The sequence below is a fragment of the Apteryx mantelli genome, chromosome 2, assembly GCF_036417845.1.
Source record: "Apteryx mantelli isolate bAptMan1 chromosome 2, bAptMan1.hap1, whole genome shotgun sequence".
Lineage (NCBI taxonomy): Eukaryota > Metazoa > Chordata > Aves > Apterygiformes > Apterygidae > Apteryx > Apteryx mantelli.
Window position 1 is genome coordinate 31,577,836 of NC_089979.1, and position 27,710 is coordinate 31,605,545.

Here is a 27,710-nt window from a genome sequence, read left to right on the forward strand (position 1 = left end):
AAGGCTATAGCAAAGACACAGAAATTCCCAAAGGACTTTCCCTGCAACAGCCAAGTATTCAGGGATGAATCTTCAGTGCAGAGCCTAAAAACCGTCTACATTTTAGATTGCAATATTGCTTTGTGTGGAGCAAAGTGGAAGAATGTGTTGCAAAACCCACGGCTCCGCTTCCTTGCGGAGTGAGAAAGGTTGCAGAAATCGTTGCTGCAGCGCCAGGGACGAGAGCTGCGGGAGGGAGCGGCCTCCCGTGCTGGCGAAGCTCCCTGCGCCCCGCGGCCGGCCCCGGCCCCCCGCTGCTGCCGCGCATCCGGAGCAGTGTGCCAGGCTCCCTTCCCAGCCTGGGCATGCCAAGCTGGGAGAGCAGACGTAGCTTCGTTGCTTTCCGTAAGAATGGGAGTGGGGGGAGCGCGTCTATGCGCTTGTGTGAATGCTCCATGCTTTAAAAAAAGAAGTAATTTTTTTTCCAGTTCAGAACACTGAAAACATTTTGCCATATATGAACTGACCAAAAAGAAAAAAGCAGGTTAAAGAAAGGTTAAAGACTGAACTCCAGTCTTCTTCATACCATTATCTGACATTATAAAATAAATCTGGGACCGTACCACCCTATGACCAAAGCATCTTTATTTCCTTTTGTTGAGCCAGTTACCATCTATGATGGCAAACAATTCAATATATACACTGTGCAATACATCATCTATGTCTATACTTGTCTTTATAGAACTTGTAGTGACAAGTAGCTTTAAAAAGGAAAAAAAAGATATTTGCTGTGACTATGTGGAATACGAAAAAGCTGGTCAGAACTTAATTTTTTTTTAATTGATACTATACTTTTCCTTAGAAAGCTGGTGGCTTTCAAGTTTTATAATTTCATTTGATGAAGTATTTTCAAAGTATTCCATTACAGTTCATCAAATTGTGCCACTTCTGTGTCCCTTATTTCCAACTGTTTTATAAATAAATGGAGAACAGAGGGAAAACCTATCCAAGGAGTTCTTTCATACAACCACTTTTAATCCAGAGGTATTTTTGTTTATTGTATTTTAATTCTTTTCTCATCAGGGCTTCCTCCAGATGCTTTGATGAATGGGTTAAAAATAAACGGCTAAAATAGGTGAGACTTTTGTCCCAGTATATCTGGCAGCTCAATATTTAACTTCATCAAACAGTGAGACTGCTGAGTGCATGCCTATATCAAGCTCTTATTTCTCCTGTCACCTGATATACAGACTTGTCTCCTGGCATGTATGTTAAATTAGCTGCCAGAGGAAACCTACTCTGCTAACTTTGTGGTAGGTTTGAAAACCTGTCAGGTCAACTAGCGTAACTGGCCATACAAATTTAAATCGAAGCAGTTCACATAATACACAAGTGGAAGATGTAATTAGTAGGTGCTCGTCTGAAAATATTAATAAGCAGTACTGATGTAAGAATATGTTAACTGGGGGAAAATACGAATAGGCAAGGGATAAAGCCAGATAAATGGTTTCAGAATTAAAGAAGGTGAACTTAAGGCTTAGTGGCTAAACAACTGTGCTTCTGCCCTGCTTCTGGCAAGTGAGATACTTTTAACTATATAATAAAAATGCCAGTCAGTCAATCACATTCCTCTGTGCAAGATATACAATATAATGTTTTCCTTGGGGGAAGTGGACAGATTGTTTCATTAGAGCTTCAAGGCCACAGAGTCCCTTTGCCTAGGGCAGCATATGAAAAGAGTTGAAACTCAAAGTCCTAGTCCTTCCTCCAAGGCACACAGAAAACCTACATACATTATATATGAAGGGAGCAGTTTACATCTGCATGTAAATGTCTAGTGTTAAAAACTCATCTCAATTTTTTTTAGTTATTATCTAAAATCACAAGACTTTGATTCAAGAATACAGGCAAATAATTATTTGCTTAGCATTTTACACTGATAGATGAGATTTAAAAATATTTCGAATGTACATATCCAGCCCATTTCCCACCACTTGCTTCATGGTTTAGAAAGCTGTGTGCTGAGCCTATCAGTCAGACACTAATTTTGCAGTGAATGGGAGAATCTTCAAAGGTTTGTTGGTACTTAAATATCAACAACGTGCTTGCTACTGCATAGAAAATAACTATAAAGGCAACCGCCTCCTGGGTGCAGCCTGCGTTCTGACAGATACAGGTCAGCTAACACTCAACTAAATACAGGCCGGGGGGATCACAGGTCTGGAAAATACTTTGCTGTGCCCATAGTTTTCTGATCTTGTTCTCTTTTCTTCGTGCATTCATTTGAGGTGAAGAAAAGACTGAACGTGGGAAAGCCCCTCACGAGGCTGTACAGAAGAAATGAGGTGTGAGACAACACATACGGAAAATGGAGCCGGCACAGATGTGTGAAGGGGAAGGATGTACAGAGAGAGTGTGCTTTGTCAGAGGTCCCACTGGTGAAGAGAGTGGACAAAACCAGTACTGGTTACAAAATACCAAAGATCCTGTGTAACCCAGGCCGGAATTGATCTCAACTTCAGAGACAGTGGCAAGGAGGAGGAAGACAAAAGCTTTGGAGTGGGTGGTTATATGGCATTAGTGAAGAGAATAAATACTAGCAGCTGAACAACTTGATAAACATGTCACTGCCGGACAGGAATTTTCTCTGAGATGAAGCATCTTCCTGCGTAGCTCATTGTCGCAGTGGCTTGAATATCAGGCCTATTCTATTCTTTGGTTATTTTAATCAGATTAATTCCACTATTTATCACAGAAAAGGTGCTGTGAATCTCCATGTTAAGTGTTACAATCTGATCACAGTGCAAGTGTTCATTCTTCGACACGTTTCTTCAAAGAAAAGATGTAAATGTTGAAGTGTTTGCTCAGCTGCCTCCCCTAAGGATAAATTGCAGAGGTTAGCAAACAGTTTGGTATGTGCTTCAGCATTCAGCATCTCCGCTCTCCTAGACAGAGGAGAGAGGACCCAGCCAAAGTCCTCACTTATATGAGGCCCTACAAATATCAAAGCAAGAGAGTTGTGCTCTTTCCATCCCTCTTGCACTGCACTGATGGGAAGCTCAATAACTACAGCACAGATTCATGGGTGACATAAAAGCACAGCGGAGCTGGGCCCACTCCTTCGCTAGTGAATCCTGACCAAGGTAATTCCTTTCTGACCCCACAAACAGGACCATATCGAGCCCCTTGCAAAATCTCCTGCAATGCCAGCAGCTGCAGACAACAAGCCTCTTTCAAATGCAGGGAACAAAAATTCTTACAGCCCAACAGCAAATCTTAAATAAAAGAATCTTGCCCAAATCCCTGTTAAAGGAGATCTCTGCCATACAAGACATTTTATCTGAAAACAACCCGCCATTAAGACACTTTCCTAAGGATTATTTGACAGTGCTCTTTAGAAAGAAAGGGCATTAACTGAGGAAAAATGAATTTGAGTAGTAATTCAGATGACAATACATGACAAAACTGATATCTAGCAGACACGAAAATGTGCTGGTAAGGCTGAATGAACTGGAAAACCATTTGTATCTCCAGCTTGAGAGACGCTAACAGATGGCCAAGAAAAGATTAGAAGTCTGGACAGCTATTTTGCTTGCAGATTCAAAACCAAGTCAACCACCTTAGTTTATGAATTTGATGCCTTTTTACTTTGCACTTTACCTTCCTATTTTTCGCTCAGGTAACCTGAGGAAAGGAAAAGGGAGAGGGGCTGGAGGAATTTGTGCCACACAGACAGATTGCTCCATAAAAGCGGTCAATAAGTATTCTGGTCGTGCTAGGTTTTAAACTGTTACCAGTTAACTCACTGGAAAAGGCTCACGTCATTGACATCGCTCTACATGCAAAAAGGCAGCGCCTACTGCCTTTTTCTACCTTAGTCTAAATCAACCCAATAATAGAGAAAAAGCGTAATTCACACTCAGATTCCTGTCCACCGCCCCAACTGGCCCGCACAGAAATCATTCCCAGGCTCCATAGTCCGTCCACCCCCCGGCCCGTGTACCTCCTCCTCGGCCCCTTCGCAGGCGCCCACTCACCACGCAGATGCCATAGTGCACATGCGCGGCCGTGACTGATACAGTGAAGATGGCAAGCGCCATTTCTTCTGTCCAGCCCAGGAGCCCTGCGATTGCTGCGTAGACCACAAGAGCCAGCGGAAACAGGAACCAGTGGAAAAGTTCGGGTCTGGTGCTGCTCATCTGGCAAATTATCACTTTGCACTGTTGGAAGGAAAGTCGCCAGGTGAGAAGCACTGGGTCAGGCTGCGGGTGGCTGCTAAATAAAGTATGCCCGTTTTCTCTGTTGGAGTGTTTTCAGTGGGGAAAAAAAGCTAGAGTTCAGAATGGGGCTTGTTTCGAGCACAAAAACTACTATAAATGATTACCTTTGTGCCTTATCGCCTGTGATTCTTGAAGGACTTTATTACAAGTAATTTAAAATATACACCTCTTTTATGGAGACAAGTGTTTTGACATGCTACGCTTTATGAGCTGAAGTACAAGTTTGCAAAAGGGGAATTTGTTTGACACTTCATGCTTTCACAGAGTCGTAAAGCTGCAATCCCAAATCAAATATGCCACCACTTACTCATTGGGAGAGTGTGCTGCTATTTTAATCACATGGCATGACAGAAATATATTCTGCTTCAGTGTATGCAAGGGAGGGGAGGTAATATATGCCTCTTCTAAATGCTCTTCTTTTCTAGCACGCCTTCATATACTCAAACACCCACCTGGGAAATACCATTCACTTGGATCAATTATGGACATCGACTCCCTGACCATGGACCTGGGAACCCAGGTAAGGGATCCCTCTCAGAGTGGCAGAAAACGAATACATGATGGATGGTTCAACTGAAAACCATTAGCCTAATTTTATGGAGCTCTTGAAATGTAATGAGATGAACTCGGTTGAAGTTCAGGTTTTCAAACATAGTCAGGCATCTGTTTAACCTGTTATAGACTCCTTAAGAAATCTGTCTCATGAACTATTCCCTTTACTGAAATGGAATTTAGGCACATCTGAAATACTTTATCATTTTATATTTCACTCAGAATTTAAATGTGTTTAAAATTATAGTTAAAATAGTTAAAATAGTTTTTATATATGCTATTCAATGCCTGTGCAGTTCTTGACAGTAACAGTAGGAGTCTGAATGAAACCTAACCATAGGGAAAAAAATATTGGCTTTACTCTTTGTGCTGTGGAAGCTGAAGAATGCAAAAATAAAACATGAAAAATTAATTAACTTTCAATAATGTAAGAAGTAAGCACTTGTACCTAATGTAAATATATTTGCTTACAATGCATTATCAGTATTATGAATTTTTTAAATAACATCAATTTTATGAGTCCTATGGGATTTGGTCCAGAGGGTATCAGAAAGTGCTAAAGCACTCTAATATATGAATATATGGGGGTTTGGCTTTGTTTGTTTGTTTGTTTGTTTTTTGCTGAATGATTGCACCTACCCAGAGGTTGGATTTCATAATGTTTTCAACCATTATTACACCATGTTAAGTATGGTACTCCATTTTACATAAAGATCTCTTATTAATGTTTGGAGCAATTCACCTTTAACATATCACAAGGCTGCAAAATGGAGTATTCTCTCCACTTCTCCCTCAAATCCTTATTCCCCCTGTTCCTGAAGCACAGATTCACGCCAAAAATGAGGCAAAACTGTCATTCAGAGTTAAGAGCACTGAAGTTGGGAGAGGCAGGATGGACAGAGGCATCACTGCCAGAGGGATAACACCCCACACTTGTCAGTCCCCATCGCCTACAGCCTTGCAATGTTAGCAGGTACGGGGGCGAGAGGCCAGCGGGGGGCGAGAGGCCAGGGACCAGGCAGCCAGGGAGATGCTATGGGCCGCAAAGCCAAGGAGGCGAAGGCAGAACTGGAAGGGAGATGGCTTCAGAGCTCAAAATCCTTGGAAGGACCATAGTCCAGGGGTGGGCTCCTCTGCGGGGCCTGACTCCTTAACTTAAATTGGAAATCTTGCCTCCAAGGGCTTGCTAAGTGGGAACTGAGTTGCATGGTGTGGGTATTTGCTCAGAGGCGGGTATTTCTGAGCTATCTCTGTGAGCAAGTGTCAAAGCAGAGCCTGAGCTGCTTGGAAAGAGGGGCAGTCACCCTGGCAGGAGTCCTGCTCCCACCACCGAGGACTGGAAAAAGTAGCTCTCCTCTGACAGAGAAGCAGTTTTCTTTTTTGGGCCTTGCAAGCTTTTTCCCCTTAGTTTAACCAAAAAGGCTGAAAAATGCCCATCTTTCAGATCCTCCTGCTGGAGACCCTGCTTTCTTCCTTTTCCCAGGAGGCTGGTGCCTTCCCTGCTTGTTCTGACATTGCAGAGTTGTGAGGTCAGGTTTGAAACCAGGCATTTAGCCAAAACTATCATCTACTGGGCAACTAAATATGTTGTCAAAGGCATGAGAAGTTCAAGATACTGGCATGTAGAGAAATGTGGGCTGCACTTTGTGGTCTACAGAACAGATAATGAAAACCCAATGTGTCAGAATATCATGGAGAAAAAAAGCATTGCTATGACAACCTTTACTCTGTTGCTGAAGGAAATGTGTGTATAAGGTACCAGAGGAGGTAAAAAAGGAAATATGGGCTTTTTTTTGCTTTTAAAATGTTATAAATTTCAACTAATACACATACATTTTTAGTTCGTGCAAGCCTCTAATACCGCAGTAGTTGTTTCAGTAAAAGAAAAAACAAGGCTTTAAGAATATGCATTATACTCGACGTCTAATAAACTGCAGCCTACTAAGACACTTCTGGTTTGCCTTACTGATTTTTTTCTACAAGCATCCTGCCACAATTGCTCTTGGTTGGTTAAAATGTATATGCAGAACCTGCCATCTGTCAAACTCTGGAAGCACTTTCCTCACTAGTATAAAACTGTATTTCTCATTTAGGAATATATACTGTTCTCTTAAGAAAAAGGGATACATTAAGTAATGAAAAAATCATACAATAAAACTTGTAACTCGGGAAATAAAAATTCCAGTCCTTGCAAGATTAAGTCCTTAAGAGGGAACGGTTTGATTTAGGACACTCAGAAACAGACACTGAGAGAATACACCTACCAGGCATCACAATTCTGATTTCTTTTCCATTCCTCAGTACAAATTTCTACAGGGATTATGCTTTCCATTTTAAAATCCTGCATTTTCAAAGATCTCTCTCACAATGCAGGGAACTCCAGGACTTTTACTTTTTAAGTTGGATGTAGTGTTGCTCAGTGACAGGTTTTTTTAGATGGTGTTGGAGACTATCTTCCTAAAATGACAATAGTCCCAGTCCTTTAGGGTATTTCAGCACTAGCTGGAGGAACACTTTGTACCTGGCTGCTGCTCACTTCCTCTCTCCTAGCAGCCAAACAGGAAAGCCCAGGGTTAACTACAATGTTCAGCTTCACTGTCTGGCTTCACCGAGGTTTATGTTGCCCTGCTGGCACTAAAAAGAGGGGAAACTGGTCACAACAATGATGTTGTATAGGAGAAACTAACCTCTGGGCAGACAGCCACTGCAAGGCCCCTGCATCACTTATCGTCTTCCCCTAAAAACTGCTGTCAGTGGTACCTCATTCTGAACGGTGAAGGGGAAACATGGGATCAGCTGAACTGTGCCCCTACCACACTAATGGGCAGAACAGCCGGGAAGGCTACAACCGCTTCTGCTCTTGCTGGTAAATCTGTGTCTGCATTTAGCTTTATTTTACTTAGCCAAGTCCCTGGTTCCGCCTATGAGTTAGTGAATATCTGTTATATTTCTGGTAGTAAAGCCTCCCTAGGGTTGTTCATAAAACTCTAGGAAAAAAAAAAGAACCTCATAAAAATTTTATGCTGTGGTAGAATAAATATCCAAAACCCAGTAATGCAAGTTTCACTGGTCTGGACAACTGCTGCAGTGTGTTTTTTTTAAGAGAGAGCATAACACAGAGGTAGAGGAGCAGTGTAAGTGATTCTGCTGAGTTTTAACTACAGTTCCTGTTCCCTTATGTTTATTCACATAAAACTAGAAGTCTCACTGACAGAAAGCTATCTCTAAATATACACCATCAACACAAAAATACTTACAATAACATTTGAGAAAGCAACCCCAACCATCCACAAAAACAATCTTGGTTGCTTTGCTAATATGTTGCCTGGTGATAAAACCACCCAGACTGTAAGAAGAATGAACAGCAACAGAGGTGACACAAGAGGTAGAAGTCCTTCATACAAAGAACCATTCTTCAGTGTTTTCTTTAAATGTGCTCTGTAAATAAATACAATGATTTTATGGAGTAAGAAAATTTATCCAGTCTATTTCCCCACAGTAACTTCAAACTCAAGCCTCAAGAATTCATCTTACAAACACAACTACCTGTGCAAATGTGTTAGATACCCAGACATTTGAAGAGAAGTTGTGGGATACTCTAGTAACATTTATTTCTGGGCTAAAATTATAATGTTTTATTCATGCAGCTTCTGGTCAGCTTCACCCACTCATCACTGTTTCGCAATAAACCACTAAGCTCACACAAAGCGAGCTGCAGTAGCTCTGCTATTGCTGTTGTCGTCCAAATGTACAGCATGCAGACTTGCTGTGAATTTAAAATATATAAATTTTTAGATCATGAAACTTCATGAGACACTGCAGTGACTTCAGCCAATACGGCCCACACATTTTCAGTGACAACAGAGTCAAGCACATGGCTGGCAGGTACTGATGATGTTTAGGTCCAGAGGTGATGCTGCTACACCATCCTGCAGCACTGCAGACTGGCCTAAAGGTGGGGGAGTTTTTGATGTTTTTTTTTTTCGCTAATTAGAGTACAAGCAAATTATTGATTTACTGTGTTTTCTTGTATATTTTCTTGGATATTTTAAGCTGCCTTCTAAAGATAGTAGTATTACATGTAGTAATGGACTGTATTTTCTGTCAGCTAGGGAAAGGCTAACTGCAAGATCAATAGCTTTTGCATCTATTTTGTATCCTTCTCACTCAAGCAAAACTCCTACTGAGAGGATATTAAATGAGTGGGAGGTTTAATTCACTAAGGTTCACCATGATTAAACCAATTCTTCATAATCATGGTTCAGAAGAACAATTCTGTTTGATGTGTACTGGGAAATGTCTTGTTTAAAATGTCTGAATATTTGTGCTTATAAAAAACAGCTAGACAAAAATCTGGTAAGTATTTTTCTCATTCCAAAAAATAATATTCTTCCGATAAAATAACAACTGAGAACTGGCAGCATGATGAAGAACAGGAGAAGGTTACTGGAAAAACTTGAATTCTTCATCACCAAATAATTTGTGAGTACATCCTTCCAAGCAATCCTGATGGGATGTTTAGAATTACTGTGCTCTTCTGTTTTGAGGAATGAGAAAACCCACCAGAAGGCCTGAGAGAAAATATGTCAGATGATGACATGAGAAGGAAAACACTACACAAAAGTCCTGAAAGAAGAGGGAAGAAAGCAAAATCTAAGCATTCCTCAGATTAAATGCTGCTGCTAGCGGGCTTGGCGGTGCCAGAGGTGCTCTCCTCCTCCTCCAGGCTTCCCTGCCTTTCTGCAGCTCCCTCAACCTCTCCTGCCCCACATCTGATTCTCCACTTCTCCTGCCCCAAACTCGGGACTATTCATGCTTTTATAAACTATAGTGAGTACTGCAATGTGAAAAGGGTGGTATAAGTGCTATGTATTATTGTCTTGTATTCTCTCCCAAATTTAAATGCTAATATTCATTTCTACTATTTCCTCAAGACAGGGAATGACTGTCTCTCCCCCAGGACACGTAGGCTCGGAGAGACCTGATGTAACAGATGAGCGAAATGAGCAAGCAAGTACGAAGGAAGGCAGGAGAGCATTAAGAAATACAGGCCATCAGAGTAGAAACTACCTGTGTATAAAATTTCTAGGTGCCGTAAGCCAGCTCTTAGAAGTAATTACAGTTTGCCACCTGCCTAGCCTGTATCTGATAGCAATTATCTGCAGACTTCATACAGAGAAGAGTTTTACAGATGGCTCTGAAAAACAATAAACTAGCTTATGGAGTGTAGGATGACCCACTGCAGAATTTTACCCACAGCAGGAAGAAGTTACAAACAACACTTGACTGCAAATAAAATACAGTATCTTTAACTACAGAGCATCATCCAGGTGGGACTGCCTGGAGAATGACATGGGAAAGGAAAACCAGGAGTTATAACCATGGAAAAGAAACCAGTCGGATTCTGAAAACCTGACCACAGAAAAACCTAGAGCACATTATCAGGACAGGATCTGGCTGAAAGAAGCTAGGCTATTTCAAACAATACATTTATTTCTCATGTGAGGAAATCATTAAATACACTAAATAATTAAACAGGAGGGGATAGAAATTATTTAATGTCAATTCACTTACCTGCGAATGTTGTATAGTGTTTGTGGAAATGAAAGAAATAAACTGAAGCCTGGAAGAAAAAAAGATTCAGATGCAATGATTTATAGTCATGCTGGGAGGATGGCCTCACAGTTTTCTCACATGATAACAGAGACGGTCTGCCATTTTTAACATGACTCAGTGTTCCTGTCCTCAGTATACAAACTGGGTTTAGAGGCTTTGGGCAATAACATCACCTTCCTTATTCTTTCAAAATTTAGTTGCTAGAAATAGCTGCTGATGTTCTTGTGTAATGAGTGACGAGACCTGGAAGAGTTTTAGCAATAATGCCGTAGTTACTAGGGAGGATCAGTTATCTGCAGTACAGTCCCTCTGCTGGAGCCGAGCAAGCTCCCGGCCCCCTTTTGCTAGCTGCTCTCTGTTCACAGAGAAGGAAACAAGTCTGACATCAAACGCTTTCAAACGGGATATGGAAGGACAATTAACAACAAACAATGCAGCCCATATTACTGAGGAAATAATAGGCTTATAATTTAAAATACTAGTTCAACTAATGGCCTACTTTGCTGATACAATGACCGTGAAATGACTTCGTTGCCATAGTATGGCCATCATTTGAGTGAGTGAGGTTTTATTTTATTTTTTTAATAGAGCTGTGAGCTTCCTGCAGCTGAGAGTTAAGCAGCAGAAGACAAGGAATTTTGTTAACCACCTTTGCAGCTACCTGAACTGCTGTCGGATCACAAAGGCAGCAGCCACGAACCCTCGGGCTGACCAAAGACCCCCGTGGGAGGCCCTGCGTAATATGCACATACACAATATTCTGGTGCCTCTAAGGGACAAGGACGAATATCCAACAAGAAGTGGAGATCAAGGTAAAAACCAAAGTGCCAGTATTAGTCAACAACGGGGTGAGAAAGCACTTAATTTTTCTTTGATCTGTGACTCACATTTGCTGCTCTGTGTTTCCCTGGGCAGGGGGGGGTCTTTGTTTTGGCTTGGTTTTTACTCCTTTCTGGGTATCAAGTGCTTTCTCCCTGGCCTGTTTGCTGCTTGGAAATTGCTCTGTAGAGCATATTTCTGCCTGGCTTTCATATTATAAGGCCTGAGGATTGTTATAGATGCACTAAATTCATGCAAAATTAGTGTTTTGTTATGGGGAGGAATAGCACTCTCTGATGATGTAAACTTTTTGGTTTTAACTTTAAAAAAAAAATCCCATTTATAAAACAGTGTAATATTTGCCTGTACAGAACACGAGCAAACTTTTATCTCATTTTTGGAAATAAGGTAAATTAAGATGCAGTAAGAATGAACCTGGGAAAGACATTTAGCATGCTCCGGCCAGACTAGCACCTAAAGACAAGGAAAACTAAAACACCAAGAATAGTGGCGATCAGGACTGTCAGAAAACAAAAGCAGTAAAAAGAGATGCAATAGGTAGTGTATAATCCCAGCATTTCTGATTATCTTTTAAAGGAGAGGATACCAAGATGTGGAAAAAGAATATCCAGACTAAAAATTTCAGGTATTGTATTTTTATGTGTTTAATTACTTGTGTTGTTTCCTTTTATAAAAGATTAGAAAAAGAGCTCTGCTTCTTTACTGTGGCAGAATCTCCATGGCAGCATCAAAGAGCTGAAGGATGTGCAATTGAAGTAATTTCAAATATTTTTTCAACATATTTATAAAACTCTCAAGCTTAGTGCCTTCAGAATTATCTGTGTTTAATGTGCACTGCAGTTAGCTATGTTTTCTATTAGGCAGGGAGGGCTAGCTCAATAAAATCTTGAGTTACGTACAGCAGTTCCAACATCTGTATCACATTAGAGCAGACATGAGACAAAACATTGACTCTTGAGGTTAAATCTAAATTTCCTGCTGCAATCCTGAAGTTTGATTTGTTAGGAGAAAAGCAACCAAGAGGAACAGAAATAGAGACTAGAACTAGAAATAGAATTCAAAGACCAATGGTTGCCAACAATTTGTTATTTTTATGAAGTGCCATTTTAGTTAGAAATAACACATTGACCACAAACAATCCCCAAGTTAGCCAAAAGTCACTTTCAGAATGGGACCGTTACACCAGTTCCTCCTCTGCATTTTTATCCCCTTTTAACAGAGAGAGAGCTGAGGATGTGGTGGGGAAAGCAAAGGGTGTTCCCCCTTTTCTTATGGGATTTTCAAAATTCCATCATTTCCTACAACGTGTGGCTTTCCCATCTTTTTTTAGCTGAGGAGGCCTGGCTCGGGGGCTGCTTTTGGAACTCATTAAGACTGCTTTTAATTGGCATTAAGGATTCCTTTGTGCCCAGGAGCTAAACTGCTGCTTCCGCATTGCTGCCATTTCCTGCTGACCTCGGGAACAAAAGGTACAGCCTGGAAAGCTAACCTACGGCTATCATTCTGGCACTGAACCACCTGCAGTACTGCCCAAGTGAGGATACTGGTACTTTTTTTAAAATATCCTAAAAGCACATATTTTGTTTTAAAATTATTTAAAAAATTCAAAAATAGTGCATTAGATGTTTTCAACACATTACAGCAAATAGAACTAGTCAAGTGTTTATTAAAAGTATTATTGCTGTTGCAGTATTTTTAATTTTTTTCCTTTAATATTTTCCCTCATTTTCTAGCTGACTTAAATCTTGAGACACAAATGTAAGAAAGCAGGCCTGTTTTAAAAGCAGAAACACTAAAGCACAGAGAGGTGGCACATATACACACATGGAATTCCTGTGTCACGCTTGGCTGAAAGTATCAAGCCCAAATCCTAGGATTTAGGTACAGTCCTGTGCCCATTCCTGTGCCTTGTACTATCTTAACTCCCTTTTTTAAGAAATAAAATAAGCATTTGCAAAGCTCTTTATCAAGAATTATTTTGTCCGTATTAAAAAAAACCCAAAACAATGCATTCAGTAATTCAGGATTAGAGATATGTCAGAAGTGAAGATATTTCTGGTTTTCCATATAAATAAAGATTATATATATATATATATATATATATGTATGTATTCAAAAAGATAATTTCTATCAATTCTAGTGACAAATTTAGACTTCATTTGGTGCTTTCAAATTCAATTCCAAAACTGTATGGTGTTATCTGTGTAACATTTCTAAGTGAGCTAAAAAAAAAAAGGCTATCATCTGACAGATACTGTAGTACATTTGTGCCCTGCGTTAGTCTTTTACCCTAGTCCAACAGTAACGTATTCAAGTTTAATTACATGAGGGCATCCTAACCCATGCCCTAAAGACCATCAAAGACCTGTAGACTGCTAGCCTATGTTTCCATAGCACAATGTACTTTATGTGTGGCTCCTGTACCTAAGTTAATTTAGGCATTTCTGCAAAATATGGACTTGCTTGTTGTACAGAAAGAGAGGATAAGTCCAGAAATGAAGTCCTAACACTACTGTCATTCTAGAAAATGCTCTTTCAACAGCCAACAAGAGAGACCTCCCCCGACTATCCTCTGACCTCCCCTGACTTTCAGACAAAGGTGGAAAAATCTAGCTCAAGTAACCAGGTTCCTGAACACACCAAACTTCACAGATTTTAAACAATACTAAATAAAGAAGCAACTGTACACCTGAAACACTATTTTAACAAATTATATCACTTCAAAGGAGGAACCGTGTTTATCTTAGCTGTTTCTTCTCCATTCCTTTCTTATTGCAAATCACATTTGTTGCTGTTTCTGACAAGTGAACCATCCTTACACTGTCCTGAGAAAACAATCGCAGTTGAAATATTATTTTTTAATAATTTTCTCTTCCTGATATTTAAAAGTTCAAAGCTCAGACAGTGCAAAATACTGATGTCATTTTTAGGTGAACACCACACTTGAAGCGGAGATAACTCATTCAGATAAGGATCTTTCCATTCCTCCCTCCACCCCCACAAAAAAAAGAAGTCTTCTCAGAGCAGTAAAACTTCCTCTGATTTTGGAGGCAGTGAAGAGGTCTGTGCAGACCTTTTCCTTGGCATATTGCAGAAGTTTAGCTCAGTAAAACCCAACTCTTTAACACTGAGCAGTTGTAGTTGCATTACGGCCTACAAATTAGTGTCGCACTCCTCTCTTATGCTTCAGTTGTTCATAATTCCACATTGCCTTCTTCAGTATACTGCTTACCCTTTCTATCTCTACATTTATAATTCATCATAGTCAATGCTTGCTAAAGAAATGGGATGTTAAATACATCTTTTGCACTTTCTTAGCAACTAGACAAAATGAAAGATTAAAAATATTTAGGTCTTGCAGCTTTGAAAAATCTTTAAATAGTTTTCCCACATTTCTTCCAATTTCTTCCACATTTAAAGCAGCTAGACATATGGAAAGATCTTAACACACTGAATGTTTAGCACACCGATCAGTACCTAAAAGCAAGCTTCATTAAAAGGTGAATACTTAGAAGCACTTATTACTAGAACAGCAGCTTTTTATGGAACATTGGGATTTTCACAGCCATTTCTAGAGAAGATAACTTTTTCAATTGGTTGTGCAAACAGATAATTGCATATTGAGCTGTCCACTGACCTTAAAATTACATCTTATTATTATATACAATGGCAAATTTAGAAGCACTTAGTAATTGAAAAAAAAAACTCTTAGAAAATGAATATGTAATTTTCAGACTTAATTGAGCCTGTAAAGTCTGAATACATTAAGCAATTTAAGCACATACGAAAACATATCCAAACACATCTACACAGTACGAAATGATTTTACACGGATAAAGAGCACTGTGTAAACATGAGCACTGTCTTCATGCACTAATTGCTGTGTATGTTTTGGACGTTTAGCATGCAAGATGCTTCTAGAGTACAAAGGCTACAAAGGGGTGCACTTAGCATGCTTTCGGATTTTCTAACTTATTTTCAAAGTGTAAGATAGATCACACCGTCTATACATCTGTCTCTTTTGAATTGGTCAGCTAACAATTAGCATTTGGAGGAATTTAGTACAGAATAAGAAAAACATTTACGGATATAGTTGCTTCTTTGATGTAGTCCTATTTACAAAGCATGTACACAAAGTCCTCCCCTTCCGAGCACAGCAGGAATGAAGCACCAGAGAAAACTTTTCTTTATTTGAAAGCCCAGGACCGGGTGGCAGAAGCGCTCTGCCTGGTGAGCGCCTTTGTTTCGCTTTCTTTCGGGCTCCCGATAGCTGTGGAGTGACTCTTCACCACTAACACTATCGACCAGTGCCCGTTCCCACTTGCAGTTAGCACCCTGTGAAACCACTCCGCCTCTGGCCTTGAGCGCTCCTGCTTTCTGAGTTACTGTTCTGGCTGTTTCAGATGAGTTACTCCAAACATGAACTTAGCTGCTTTTTATATTTATATGGAGTGACAGGTGGGTATTTCACACCCTTTACTTCAACGAAGTCTCATACAATCTGTCACAATTGTGCTTTAATAGATGCTAAAATGGTGACAGACATATCTACAAGCCACTACATGTAAACTACACTTCTAAAATAAGGCCAGCCAAGGCCTGTACGAGTCATAAAATTTTGAAAACATATCACTTATTGTTTAATCACTTAGCTATCCACTAGTAAGGCAGAATGATCAACCACTTTCCAATGGGAGCCACAGGAAATCACCACGGAATGACTTATTGGTATGAAGCAAAAAAAACATGGAAGTAATATATGTAAATAAACAAAAGCTCATTTCTTCTACTGTCAGAAATGCATTTTGTTGACTTTGTCATTAGTGCTTTGCATTACTACAGAAGAACCCAAGAGCTTGCTACAGAGGCTCATAAGATCACAAGTTTTCTAAGAACAGTAGGAGAGAGCAACTTGTCTCATTCAGCAGCAGTCCCCTAGAGCAGAGATAAAGTACCACATTCAGATTGCTTCAGCCAAAAGAAATCTGCCTATCATCTGCTATAATGCAGAATCACTGAATGGATTCATAGGGGATAAATGTCCCCTTAAGGATTAGCCTTAAGGACTCTGAGATATATTCAAGTGAATAAAATTACAGGTATACTTTAACTTATACTTTAATGCTGATATGGACAAAAAAATACATTCTTAACCAAAGAAATGTGACTTTCAGACCATGACTGTTTGATCATGGCCATCTAAACCTCTTATAATATTGAAAAAAGGGTAGACTATCGTATAACTGTTCACCGCAAGGATTTCTGTGTCCTCCTTTGGTACATATGATATAGGTCACTGTGACAAGGCACTATTTTAGATGGATAGCTGTGCTTATCCAGAATGACAGTGCATATACTTGGCATGTTTCAAATGTTATGGCTTGGTCTCTCTCTCTCTTTTTTTTTTTTTGCTGCTATTATGTTACTATTCATGTGTTTATTCCCTATTTTATACAGTTAAATAGCTCTGAAAATGAGTGCATCCCAAGGAACATGCACTCTTTGCAAAACCCTGTATGGAACTCAATGCAATACACATCACAGGAAAAAATTCTGAATACTTTGGCCCGCTCTCCAAAAGAAAGTTCAAGTTTTGGATCTCTGACAGCTGTTAGTACTCCATTCACATTTGAACCTATGTGTTTGAACCTGTGTAGTGAAAATTTGTGTTAGCTTTGCAACAGACTTCACTAGCCAGGAGATCTGGGCACTACCAACCAGACAAGGTGGAGTCAAATGTGCCACTGTGTCTGGATTACAGAATTGTCCACCCTACATGCCACACACCAATAAAGTTCAACACATCCACTCTATGCTCTAGTGGCCCTTTAACCACAAAGCATATTTCTGTGGTGGCAATTAATACTGAGGAGCAGAAGGAATCTTTCTGTGCATCCAGGAGTCATTTTTGCAACCTGGCTTCCTAAGGAATGAAGCTGATGTGATCATAGTTTGCCTGCTCGTGTGCATCCTACCGTAACTACTGAGCCTCTGGTCAGTTCTGAACAAATTCAACAGACCGAAAGAAACTTCCTGTAAGTTGCATGGAGATAAACAGTCAGGTAGAGGAGAACAGACCTATGATCTGTCTAGACCTATGACCCGTGACTAGAGACCTATCTCTAGTGAGGAGAGGATTGCAGCCTGAACTCAAACTTTATTAGACATAATAGAATCCATTGCATAGGGAGCTAGTATGAATGTTCCAACTATGGGAAAAGCTTCCTTCAGACCATGCACCTGACAGGTTCAATTGCAATGTGAGGCAGAAACCCCCAGGAAACCATGATCAATTAATAATGCTCCTCCCTGAACTACTGATACTTATTTCTCAATGAAAATCTTCTTATGAAGTTTATAGCATCTTGTGGCTTTCATTTGAGGTACTAGACTTCATCTGGAGAATTAACTGTTTTAGAATGCTTATTATAAACATTTTGTATCACTCGCAACCTGATAGCACAGTGACAGGGAATGCTAGACATTTGGGGTACTGTCACGCTGTCATGCTATGAAGGTTCGATAGCAACGACTGAGACAGTAATATAATAATAATAAAAAAGATGTTTATTTCCTCACACAAATTCTTGGATTAGTAACATCCATTAAAATAATGCGATTACTAATTTAGAAAGGATAACACAAAACCATCAGTTACTAATTTAGAAAGGATAACCTGAAACCGTCGATTACTGCGTTATTAATTGGAAGGACTGCTTATCCCTACTTGAAAGCTTGTTCACTCTCCTAGTGAGAGGGCTCTCAACCTCGAGGAGTTACCTTAACCCAGCGTCCCAGGAAAAGGGGAGGGGGGGGATACTCACGGTCCAGCCGGAGAGGATGGTCAGGTCACGTTCCCGTCCCTGCTCAAACTCTCCTAGCTCCCAAGTCTCTTTTTATACGGCTGGGGCTCTGGGCAAACACTGCTTTTGCTGACTTTTAGCAAGTTTCGCAGTCACAGGACTGTCTGTTTGTCTGCTTGGGGGGACCCTGCTAGCGAGGCAAGACCACAACACCTCCGTATTGCTTCTTCCCTCCCTGGGGGGTCCGTGCAGATTCCAGGTGGCAGACTTCACTTCTGCAGTCTTGTTAATGCTGCCATTCCGCAGCCTTGCGCATATCAGTCCTTGCGCATATCGGTTGGTAGACGACTTTAGTCCTGTTAAGTCCTCTGTTCAACAGCTTTGCGCAGTCAGCTCTTGTGCTATCAGTTCTTCTGCATATCAATTGACAAACTTCAGTCCTGTTAACTCTTCACTCGCCCGTCAGGTACCCTGGAGGGGCCAAAATGATAGCTCTCACCCCAGTGGCGCCCTTTGAAGAGACCCTAGTTATGCAGACAGTGCTATGGGACAATTCTGTTTAAATCCCAACAAGACTTTTGGAGTGTCATGCACAAGAGCCTTGCTGAGAGCACAAGTAATCAGTTCTAGCTGAGCACTCATGCACATTACTTTAAAAAGGTCTGGCTACTTTCAGGCTAAGAGAGAGAAGGCATTTCTGTCTAGAAGCCAGGATAACACACTATGGAAACAGAAGAAGAGCCTTATTTATTTTGTTCGGTGTTTAGCTAAGGTGTGTGTTTTGGAGCTTAAGGATTGGAACTTCAAGATGGAATTGAATTCACTGACTGCGAAAATTATGTTTTTCTCTTCACTGGGTAGCAGAAGAATCCCCATAAAGTACACTGCAGAGTTTTCTCTGCTTCACAAGGGAGTCCTCCAAGGTCACTGCGCAGCAGCTCAAGCCTTGGCCTTCCTACAGGCATTCGCTGTGCTAGACAGCTCCCAAGAACGTACATAAAAGCCTCTCTTGGGAGGCTTTCCTAAAACATCTAATCTAAACACCAGTATTGCTGCAGTTTTTATATCTTTGTGTGTTCTGGCACCTGATAAAAATTCCATTTTCAGTGAATGAGTGTCACCTGGTGAAACCACAGCTTCCACTGAGGATGTGCTTATAATAGAGTTCATCTGTAGGTTATATATGGGATCTTCCCCCCCCCCCCCCCCCCCAGAAACTTCAGGAAAGACATTTGAAAAACTCCACTCCTGTTCTTCTTGTTTGGATTTCTTCCCACTTTAAAAGGTACTAGCTAAAGCCCAGCTGTTTCCAGAAAAGTGACAGCTCAGCAGATGCACTCCTGTTGTGCGCAGAACAGTAAAAGCAAGAAACTACATGCACGTACTTTGCCAAGTATTGATGAAACAGATATAGGTTCATTGTTAAAATGAACACTAGCGACTAATAAATGCCATCAAAGAGTTAAGGATAGCCAGTTACAGTTTAATAGCTCCTCTCAGGGTCCTGGGAAACAAACTCGTAAAAAGCGTTAGAGACCTACTACGTCGCTTTGTATTTGAAGTAGTCACAAAGGCATTCAACTGAAAATGCTAGAGAGTGGGTTTTCTGATATAAACGGATCTGAATGAGCAAGATACACTTGCTGCAGCCTCTCTAAGGGAGGAAATAGTTTAATCTTCCTACTTGCTCAACCCTTGCTGTAGGTTAGACTTACACTTTTTTAGCAGTCACCATGGAGTCTTGTGATTTACTGTAAGCTTCTGATAACTTTATATATCCATATTCACTGCACACAGGTTATCCAACGACAACCACTTTAATCACTGTTGCTGAACTGAGATTCAAACCTGTGATGAAGTTGAAGTGCTTTCTGAATCTGCGTGATCCTAAGTGTAAGGATTCTCTGTTTTTTTAATATACAATTTAAAATTAGAGGCTGTTTTTAAGAAAGTTACAGTGTACTGTGGCAACTTGGTAATAATACAGTCAATCAAGATAGTTTACTGCATACTTAAAACCAGAATTTAGCTATATTAAGCTGAAAAGCCTGCCCTGCTCGTTGCGCTGTGGATACTGTGCGAAAAACAATGTTTTTAAAGAAATTATGCCTAATCTGCTTGGGACAAAGAGGGAAGAACCACTCAGTTCTCTGCTTATGGATCCATTCATGCATGAGTACTATATGAGACAGAAGCAGTACTTGGTGACTGGAAAGGGACATTAGATCAAGCTTTGCTTCGCAGTTATTTTTGGTTGAGTATGAAAAAGGATGCTTGCTTCTTCAGATTTTATGGCATTGATGTCCTTCCCTACCACAAATCTTCTTCACATGTTGAATAGTGTGAACTAAACCTTCATCCATGACTTCCCAAGCACAAGGGAAGTTATCACTTTATGCACTGAGCTGGTTGTGATGCCCCTTAGTGACAAGAATAAAAGAAGTGATGTGCATGGCACAGAGAGTGGGTTCAATGGGGTAGTTCAGGCTAGCATATAACACCAACACATACCTAACTTGGCACTTCTGGACAAGCTAGCATCCATCTCCCTGGGACTTGCAGTGCAACTTCCTGAGCTCAGATCATTCCCTATTCCCTTGATCTATTACCAGCCACCAGAGGGCATTTTGTAAGCACACTGATGTCAAATAAGTTGAATAATTTATCAACTATTAAAAAGGCAAGCTCTGCTTTTTCCCCTTCCTTTATTTATTTTCCTAAGAGTGCAAAAAACAGGCCTGACAAATAAAAAGACTGTACCATCTCAGTCACACATGGTCCATTTTACACTCTGGATGAAGCACAAAGGCCTGTCAAAAACATATCCCTGTACATGCTGCTTAGAAAAAGCAAAGCCTAAATACAGGGTCATTTCAAAAGTTCTTTAGGATCTGTGAATTCTGGTAAGCACCATGGAGGCTTAAGACAGTATCTTCTGAAGATCTGTCTATGAGAAAAGATGTTGAGAACATATGTGAATGTAGTGGATTCAGATTTTCCTCCAGGAAATACTCAGATAGTTCCTAGTTAGAGTCAGTGAACTCCAGTATCCAAGTTCTTTTTCTGGCTCAAGAATTAAAGACATTTCTTGGGATATATGTCTACATATGGATGTGTCAAACACCTTGTTGGTCCCCTCTTTTCATAATTTGAATGTTCACATAAAAATCTGTAAAATGTGTATAATTTCTTCAACTTTCTAAGCAACACTTTGAAGTCATTTCCCATAAGCATGTTTTTATCTGGGACTACCATGTTTTAACCTGTTAAAATGTAACTACTTTTGCTCTCAATCTAGCTGTAACAATTTAAGAAATGCTCAATAATTTTTTCAAACTACAGCGGCAGTATCAAATAATGACTGAGTAGGCTATTGCTATGCATGAAAAATGCATCACTTCTGTTCTACGAGTGATTTTTTTCAAAGAGCTTAGAAATCCCCTAGACTCCTTGTCAGATTTACAGTTGTGCCACCTAACATTATTTCAATAATACCTTTACTCCTTCTTTCCATAATGTTTTGGATCATATTGTGCTGCAGGCTAAACAGTTCAATTCATACCATATGTAAATGTGAACCTTTTGCCTGAGTGACATTAGAAGTTCCTGCAACTTTGAAAAACCGTCAACCTGCCAGCACAGAACACTGAACTCTTATCATTTGTGTACACCAGGTATGAATATAACAAGGAAAAATGTCTCCAAAACGATCTACTTTTTCAAAGTATTCCAGTATAAACCCTATTAAATAGCTCTATCCATGTGGTTTGGGGAATTTTCAACACTTAGGGAAGGACAAAAAATTATGAAGGGCATATAAGAACTATCCAATCAAAATAATTAAAAAACAGTAGTTTTCCACAGATCTGGACACTTACCTATTAGCAAGATTACTAATATATCTGTAATGTAATAACCAAACAGGAAAGGCTTGTGCCAAACTTCCACACCAACAGCACCAGTCAGCAGATATGCTGCTATTAATACCTACAGAAAAAGGATAAAGTCTTTTTAATCCTTTACTTCTAAAGGCAGAAAAATTCACTTATCACCTCAGCACAAATGCAAGAATAAAAGATCTGTTATTTTCCTCCTGTTGCTGCCCCACATTACAGGACCTTATGGTGTCATCCCAAAGTAATTACTTTTAAGTACTGAAGCAGCTTCCAAGATAACCAGCAAAATGATTTAAAAAGTAGGAAATACACTAAGCAAGCAACTTCCCTGCTAATGTGTGCATTTGTTCACATGTGGTAAGTGTTACTGGTGTATCTTTTCAAAAAGTCCTATTTCTAGATCCCTTCATAAAGCCAGGTCTCCCCACTGCAAATGCTCTTCCTTGTATTTGCATGCAGGCTTCCAAATCTGATTTAGCAATGTAATTATTTTTGCCACTACACAATCTATTTCCCCCTGGACTGATCATATCAAAATAACTGAGAGGGAAAAATCTAAGTTCACAGGAAATGTGCAAAGAATTCAACCGAATGTGAAGACATAAAAAGAGGGGGAGGGAACTGAAGTCGTCTGTGATTTTTAATTTGTTTGACAGATAACATCATTACAAGATGGAAAGAGAAACAAGTAGTCAAACTTCATTAACAATGAAAGGACTCATACCCAAGACTCATGAGTCATTCTACATGCTTAAGTATCACCAGTTTTAGTAGTGATGTAAATGCAGTTTCTACTTTCTGTTCAGAGTTAATTTGCAACTCAGCTGAGGTCAGAAATCTTTGTGCAGTCAAAAGCCTATCGCAAAGCTTTCATGCCCATTGTATTACTTGCAGCAGTACCATCTACCAACAGTTTATGGCACAAATTACTGAAGTTTCACCACTTTAGGTATGTAACGTGCAAATGCAGTACTGAATGTAATACAGTGGTTTCTAAGGCACTTTGCCCTTGACTCCATCTCTTCAAGTGACCTCCTCTCTTCGAAACCCCTTTCTTCCCCTAGTCCCAGCCACCCACTCTACTGCAATTCCTCTGGGCGCTGGCACCCAGCTACCCTAACTCTGCTCCCCCCTTGTTCTGGTATATTTAGTTTTTGGCCATTTGCAATTTTGCTACAGCAATCATAAGTGCCAGTATGTTGCATGCTCAGTGGCTCAACCTCCTGAACTGTTCTGGACCTGGATTAATAATGAATTGTGAACATTCACCTTTGCTCTAAATTAGAACAACCATGTTGAGTATAATGCCACTTAGAAGACCAGGTATTTGTTTATTTATTGCCAGGTAACATTCAATAACTTTTTTTTTCCCATTCAATACACCTTCTCACTTTGAAATCACAAATATTTTCCAACCTTACCTGCATTCTAGATTTTACTATTTTTAGTTTAGTTTTATGAAATAACCAGTTTTTACTATATTATGGGTTTATTTTTAACTTTTATGAACACATTTACAGTCTTCTAAATGAAACTAAGGTAAACATGATTGCTTTAATTTAAAAGTAAACTGAAAAGCTTTTTGTAGATAACAGGCTGTTTAAGATCCCAGATTAGTAGCAGAACACTCTTGCCAATTAAACTTCCAATTAAATTCAGCTATTGTTATATTTGACATCACTTACTTCTCTGTGTATAAATTCTAGATTCTTGCCCTATCATTATATAACTTTTAAAGAATTTTGCCCAAATGGGGAATCACAAAATTAGATGTTTGAATTGCCTGTGCAAGAATAAGCAGCACGACAGATCTGCAATGGAGAAGCGCAGGCACTAGTATGAAAGCCACATCTTGGGCCACTGAAGATAGTGAGCGAAATTTTGTCCAAATGCAGGATGTGTCTAATGGGTTTTACAAGACTGCAGCTGAGCTTACAGTTGGTGTTATAAAGAAATTGCATCGTATCCATACAAAATGATGGATGGACTCCTGGCCCCATCAAAGTTGATGGCAAAACTCCAGCTGGCTTCAATGGACCCCTTGAATTTACTCTCACACGTTGAAAGCTGGAAAGATAAGAAACTATAGCTGTATCCCTTGATCTAAGACAAGCTTTGGTTTGTTTTTTTTCTTTTGGCTTAATTAAAATCTTGCAAAAATTGAAGACTGTCAAAATTATTAGATAAAAACTAAGTATGTTAGTCAGCTATATAAACTTGTTGACTGCTTTAAAAGACATTGCTGGTAAAAAAAAAAAAAAGTAAAGCAGTGTTCCCAAGTGCAACTGAGTACTTAAGAAGACCACTAGGTGTTTTATTCATATCTCTGGCACAGATTTGCTATAGTACTTTTCAGATATAACTCTAATTTTTAGCAAGTACACATAATTATAACCTTTTGTAAACAAGAAGTCCAAATTAAATGACACAAGTAAAGGTTGTATAGCAAGTTAGTGTCCGACATATAATGGGACATTCTAACTCACTGCAGCATCTGACCAGGCAAAATTCTGGTTTGTAAAGGCCTCATCTATGATGTCTTAATGAAGACAAAATCAGAAAATATATGGTGTTAGTTTACAGGCTCTTTGACATGGCAGCCTACAGCTGAACAGCAGCACAGCTGGACTCTAAGCAGTGGCTCACTACATTATCACAGTTTTTTAAATTTCAACAATTTAGTCACCATTCTCCATCTGTAAAATCAGCATACTACTTCTTCCACATGTGATGTTTGGAGAATTCTACACAAACACAAGGTAGCGTAACTCCTCAAAATCTCTCAGCTTTTAACCTTATAACTCTTCTCTCAGAAATCTGATTTTTGCAAATCACCATCCCTTTCCTGTCTTTCCACTACTGCAGGTGTGAGTTTTGTGACCAAAGTGTTTTCAGTTGTATATACATACATATACACAATTCCCTCCCTCCAAATGATTTCCTTTTCTGCACATGTGTTTTACATACAGGCTCACTGAATATGCTGCATGTTTGTATTGCACAGAAAAAAAAAATCAAACATTTTTCATCAACTTTTAAAGTATACTGCCTACGCTTTTAAAGTCTTTATGACTGTGCAGAATACAAAACATTCATTTTATTGTGAAATTCAATTTCCCTAGCATATCACAATAACATTAATTGTTTATGTGTTAAAATACTTTCTGTTAATCCTGTGCTCCAACTGAACAACTGGAGAACAGTCATTTAAAATACAGGGTTACATTTTTCCTCTGAAAATATATATGATAAAGTTTGCCTAAAAAATGTAAAACCAACAGTTTCCTACACATGGCTTGAATAGGAGTTAGTTTTAGCATGATGTGTCATTTTTAATTAAAGAGGTTTCAGAGTGTTAAAATACTTCTTATTGAAGCTTATTGTTAGGGAAGAATGAGTATGGACTCAACTGCAGCGGCTTATGAAAAGCAACAGCAGGATTGGGATATGCTTAAATATTTCAGGGGAAAAAATAGGTTTTTACACAACCAAGAGGATGTCTGCAAAAATTAACAGACAGCAGGGAGCTAAAATTTTTCATTTTTCAGGAAAACTTTGTCTTTTTTTTCTCCAAGAAACTTAATCTGTAGGAATCAGCTTTCTTTGTTTGGGCTTGTGACAAAAAATTGTTTTTGTTTTTTTTTTACAAGATGTATCTAAAATGATTTCTCAAAGAATAGAGCGAGCATTTCTTTTTTAGCCTTTTCTTCAGGCCATAATTTTGAGGGTTGCTAATCGGTGTGCTTATTTTAAAGCATGTTCATCAAAAATTGTCCAGATGGCACGGTATAAAAAGGCTCCTTTTCCTGCATCCTTTTCTGGCTGCAGAGGAGTAAGTACTAGAGAGCTGCCTGCACTTGAGGGAAGAGACGGGAAGGGTTTCATTACTGCAGATGCCTTCTCCTTGCTGCTGTATCAACAAACATAGCAGTCTTCTGACCAATTATCTTGCAGACACATTACAGCCATTTTTCAAGTTTACATACCACAGCTTCCTATAAACGGCTGTCTGCTGTAATCAAAGCTAATTGAAGTACCAATTATAGCCCAGATATCATAATTAGGTTACCGATTCTGACGAGTCATCAAGTCGCAGATAAACGCGATCTGCACAAGTTCTGCAAATTTCTCTGTTTATAACAAGGTATTTTTTCATAATGAGCAACAGTTCTTTTTATATCGCAATTAGCACCCAGCCAGTCAGAGAGCATCGTCGGGCTTTATATACAGTGAGCTGACTCAGCAGCAGTGTCTTGGGAGCTGCCCGGCAGTTACGTTTCCACGGAGGTCAACAGTTATTTATTTGCACACTTATGTTAATTGCAGTATTTTCTGAGCTTTGTGATGACAATGCAGTCCTGAGTTCCTGGCTGCCATGAATTTTAAAAGCAGAAAGAGGGGACTAGACCACCTGAGTGTTTGACATGCCAATGCAATAGCATCGTATTGCCAGTGAAATTATTTAAAACACATTCACTTAGCAATCTAGCTTAAAATGTCACAGAATAAATAATGAACTGAATGCCTGGAATATGCCTGGAAGCAGCCTACAAGAGCTCCCTCCCTCTGTTCCTCTGAATGGGACTATGGTGATACCTGGCAAAGAAGTGCTGAAAAAACCAGCAAGGGCAATACTATCTTCCTTACTTAGCTCTTTAGCTCTTTGCTAATGACCTCAATATCCTCTCCTCCAAGTAGATGGAGATGAATAACTGCCTTTAATAGCACACCCATCGTATGAAATTGCTGAATTGGCTTACAAAACAAGAGCAAGACAATGTTTGTAATAGACAATATATTTTACTAGACCATTTAGTACAGCTAGAAAAGAATACACAAGCTTTCTGGTGTATATAACATACAGCTTGGACTAAAGAAAAAAATACTACCTTGACCTACAAACCTGTCTTGCTTTTGTCCTTAGACAATCGCTGCTACAAAAACTATCGCTTACAGATGGGAAAACTGACATACAGACATTTCAATGGCACAACCTACTACTGCAGGAGTGCGAAAGGAAAGGAAAAAGGGAGAAAAAAAGAAAAGGAAGGATGCCAAAACTGAGTCCTAAACAGTCTACCTATTAAGCAAGATGAGTAGAACAAAAAATAGAAACCAGATCACACTTGCTATTCTCAAGTTTTATCTTCCACTACAGTGGGTTGCTTCAGTGACAAATGTACTAGAGTCAGGAAGCCTAATAAAGAGCCTTTGATTCATCGATTTGATCCATGATTGTGCTATATAGCATCGAAAAATCCTTACATTTATTTGCTTATCATTTTGACTGTAAGCAAATCATCACAGAAGTTACTAGAAAAAAAAGCATACAGGACAGCAATTCAGCATCAAAAGGGAACAGGAAATAATAGTTGTTAGCATCTTGCAGCCAAGTTAATCATACTTCTTTACCGTCTTTACTGAAATTAAGCCTCACCACAAATCTGCGAGACAGGAAAATGTTATTACCGTTATTTCCCAGATGGGAAAGCTGTCACAGTGGCCAAGGTCACTAACAGGCACTGGCAGAGTTAACAGTAGTGCTCCATTAGCTGATACCACTCCTATATTTAACCACTAATACAGTCCTGATGCTGTAGCAATCAAAAAGAGCTTTCTAAGTATTCACATGTATATCTACAGCAATCATTTAAGCAACCAGTGAAATTGATTTGAACATAGCCATTCCTCTCCTGCTGAAAGGACTTCACTAAGAAGCCTTACATAGATATGGCTGAAACTTC

General features: G+C 39.5%; 1 protein-coding gene across 4 annotated transcripts in view; it reads right to left on the reverse strand.

Moving 5' to 3' along the window:
• Window positions 1-601: 601 nt before the first annotated feature.
• LOC106494473 (ethanolaminephosphotransferase 1-like) overlaps window positions 602-27,710 on the reverse strand; it is a 55,735-nt gene continuing 28,626 nt past the window's right edge. For 3 of the 4 annotated variants that reach the window (XM_067290436.1, XM_067290435.1, XM_067290432.1), the window contains 5 exons: window positions 21,949-22,057; window positions 10,386-10,434; window positions 8,069-8,249; window positions 4,017-4,199; window positions 602-2,856 (listed from right to left, as the gene is read on the reverse strand). In XM_067290436.1, the coding sequence (XP_067146537.1) occupies window positions 2,791-2,856; window positions 4,017-4,199; window positions 8,069-8,249; window positions 10,386-10,434; window positions 21,949-22,057 (588 nt within the window). In that variant the 3' untranslated portion in view covers window positions 602-2,790. The remainder of the gene's footprint in view (window positions 2,857-4,016; window positions 4,200-8,068; window positions 8,250-10,385; window positions 10,435-21,948; window positions 22,058-27,710) is intronic. The other variant, XM_067290437.1, reaches the window with a different exon arrangement.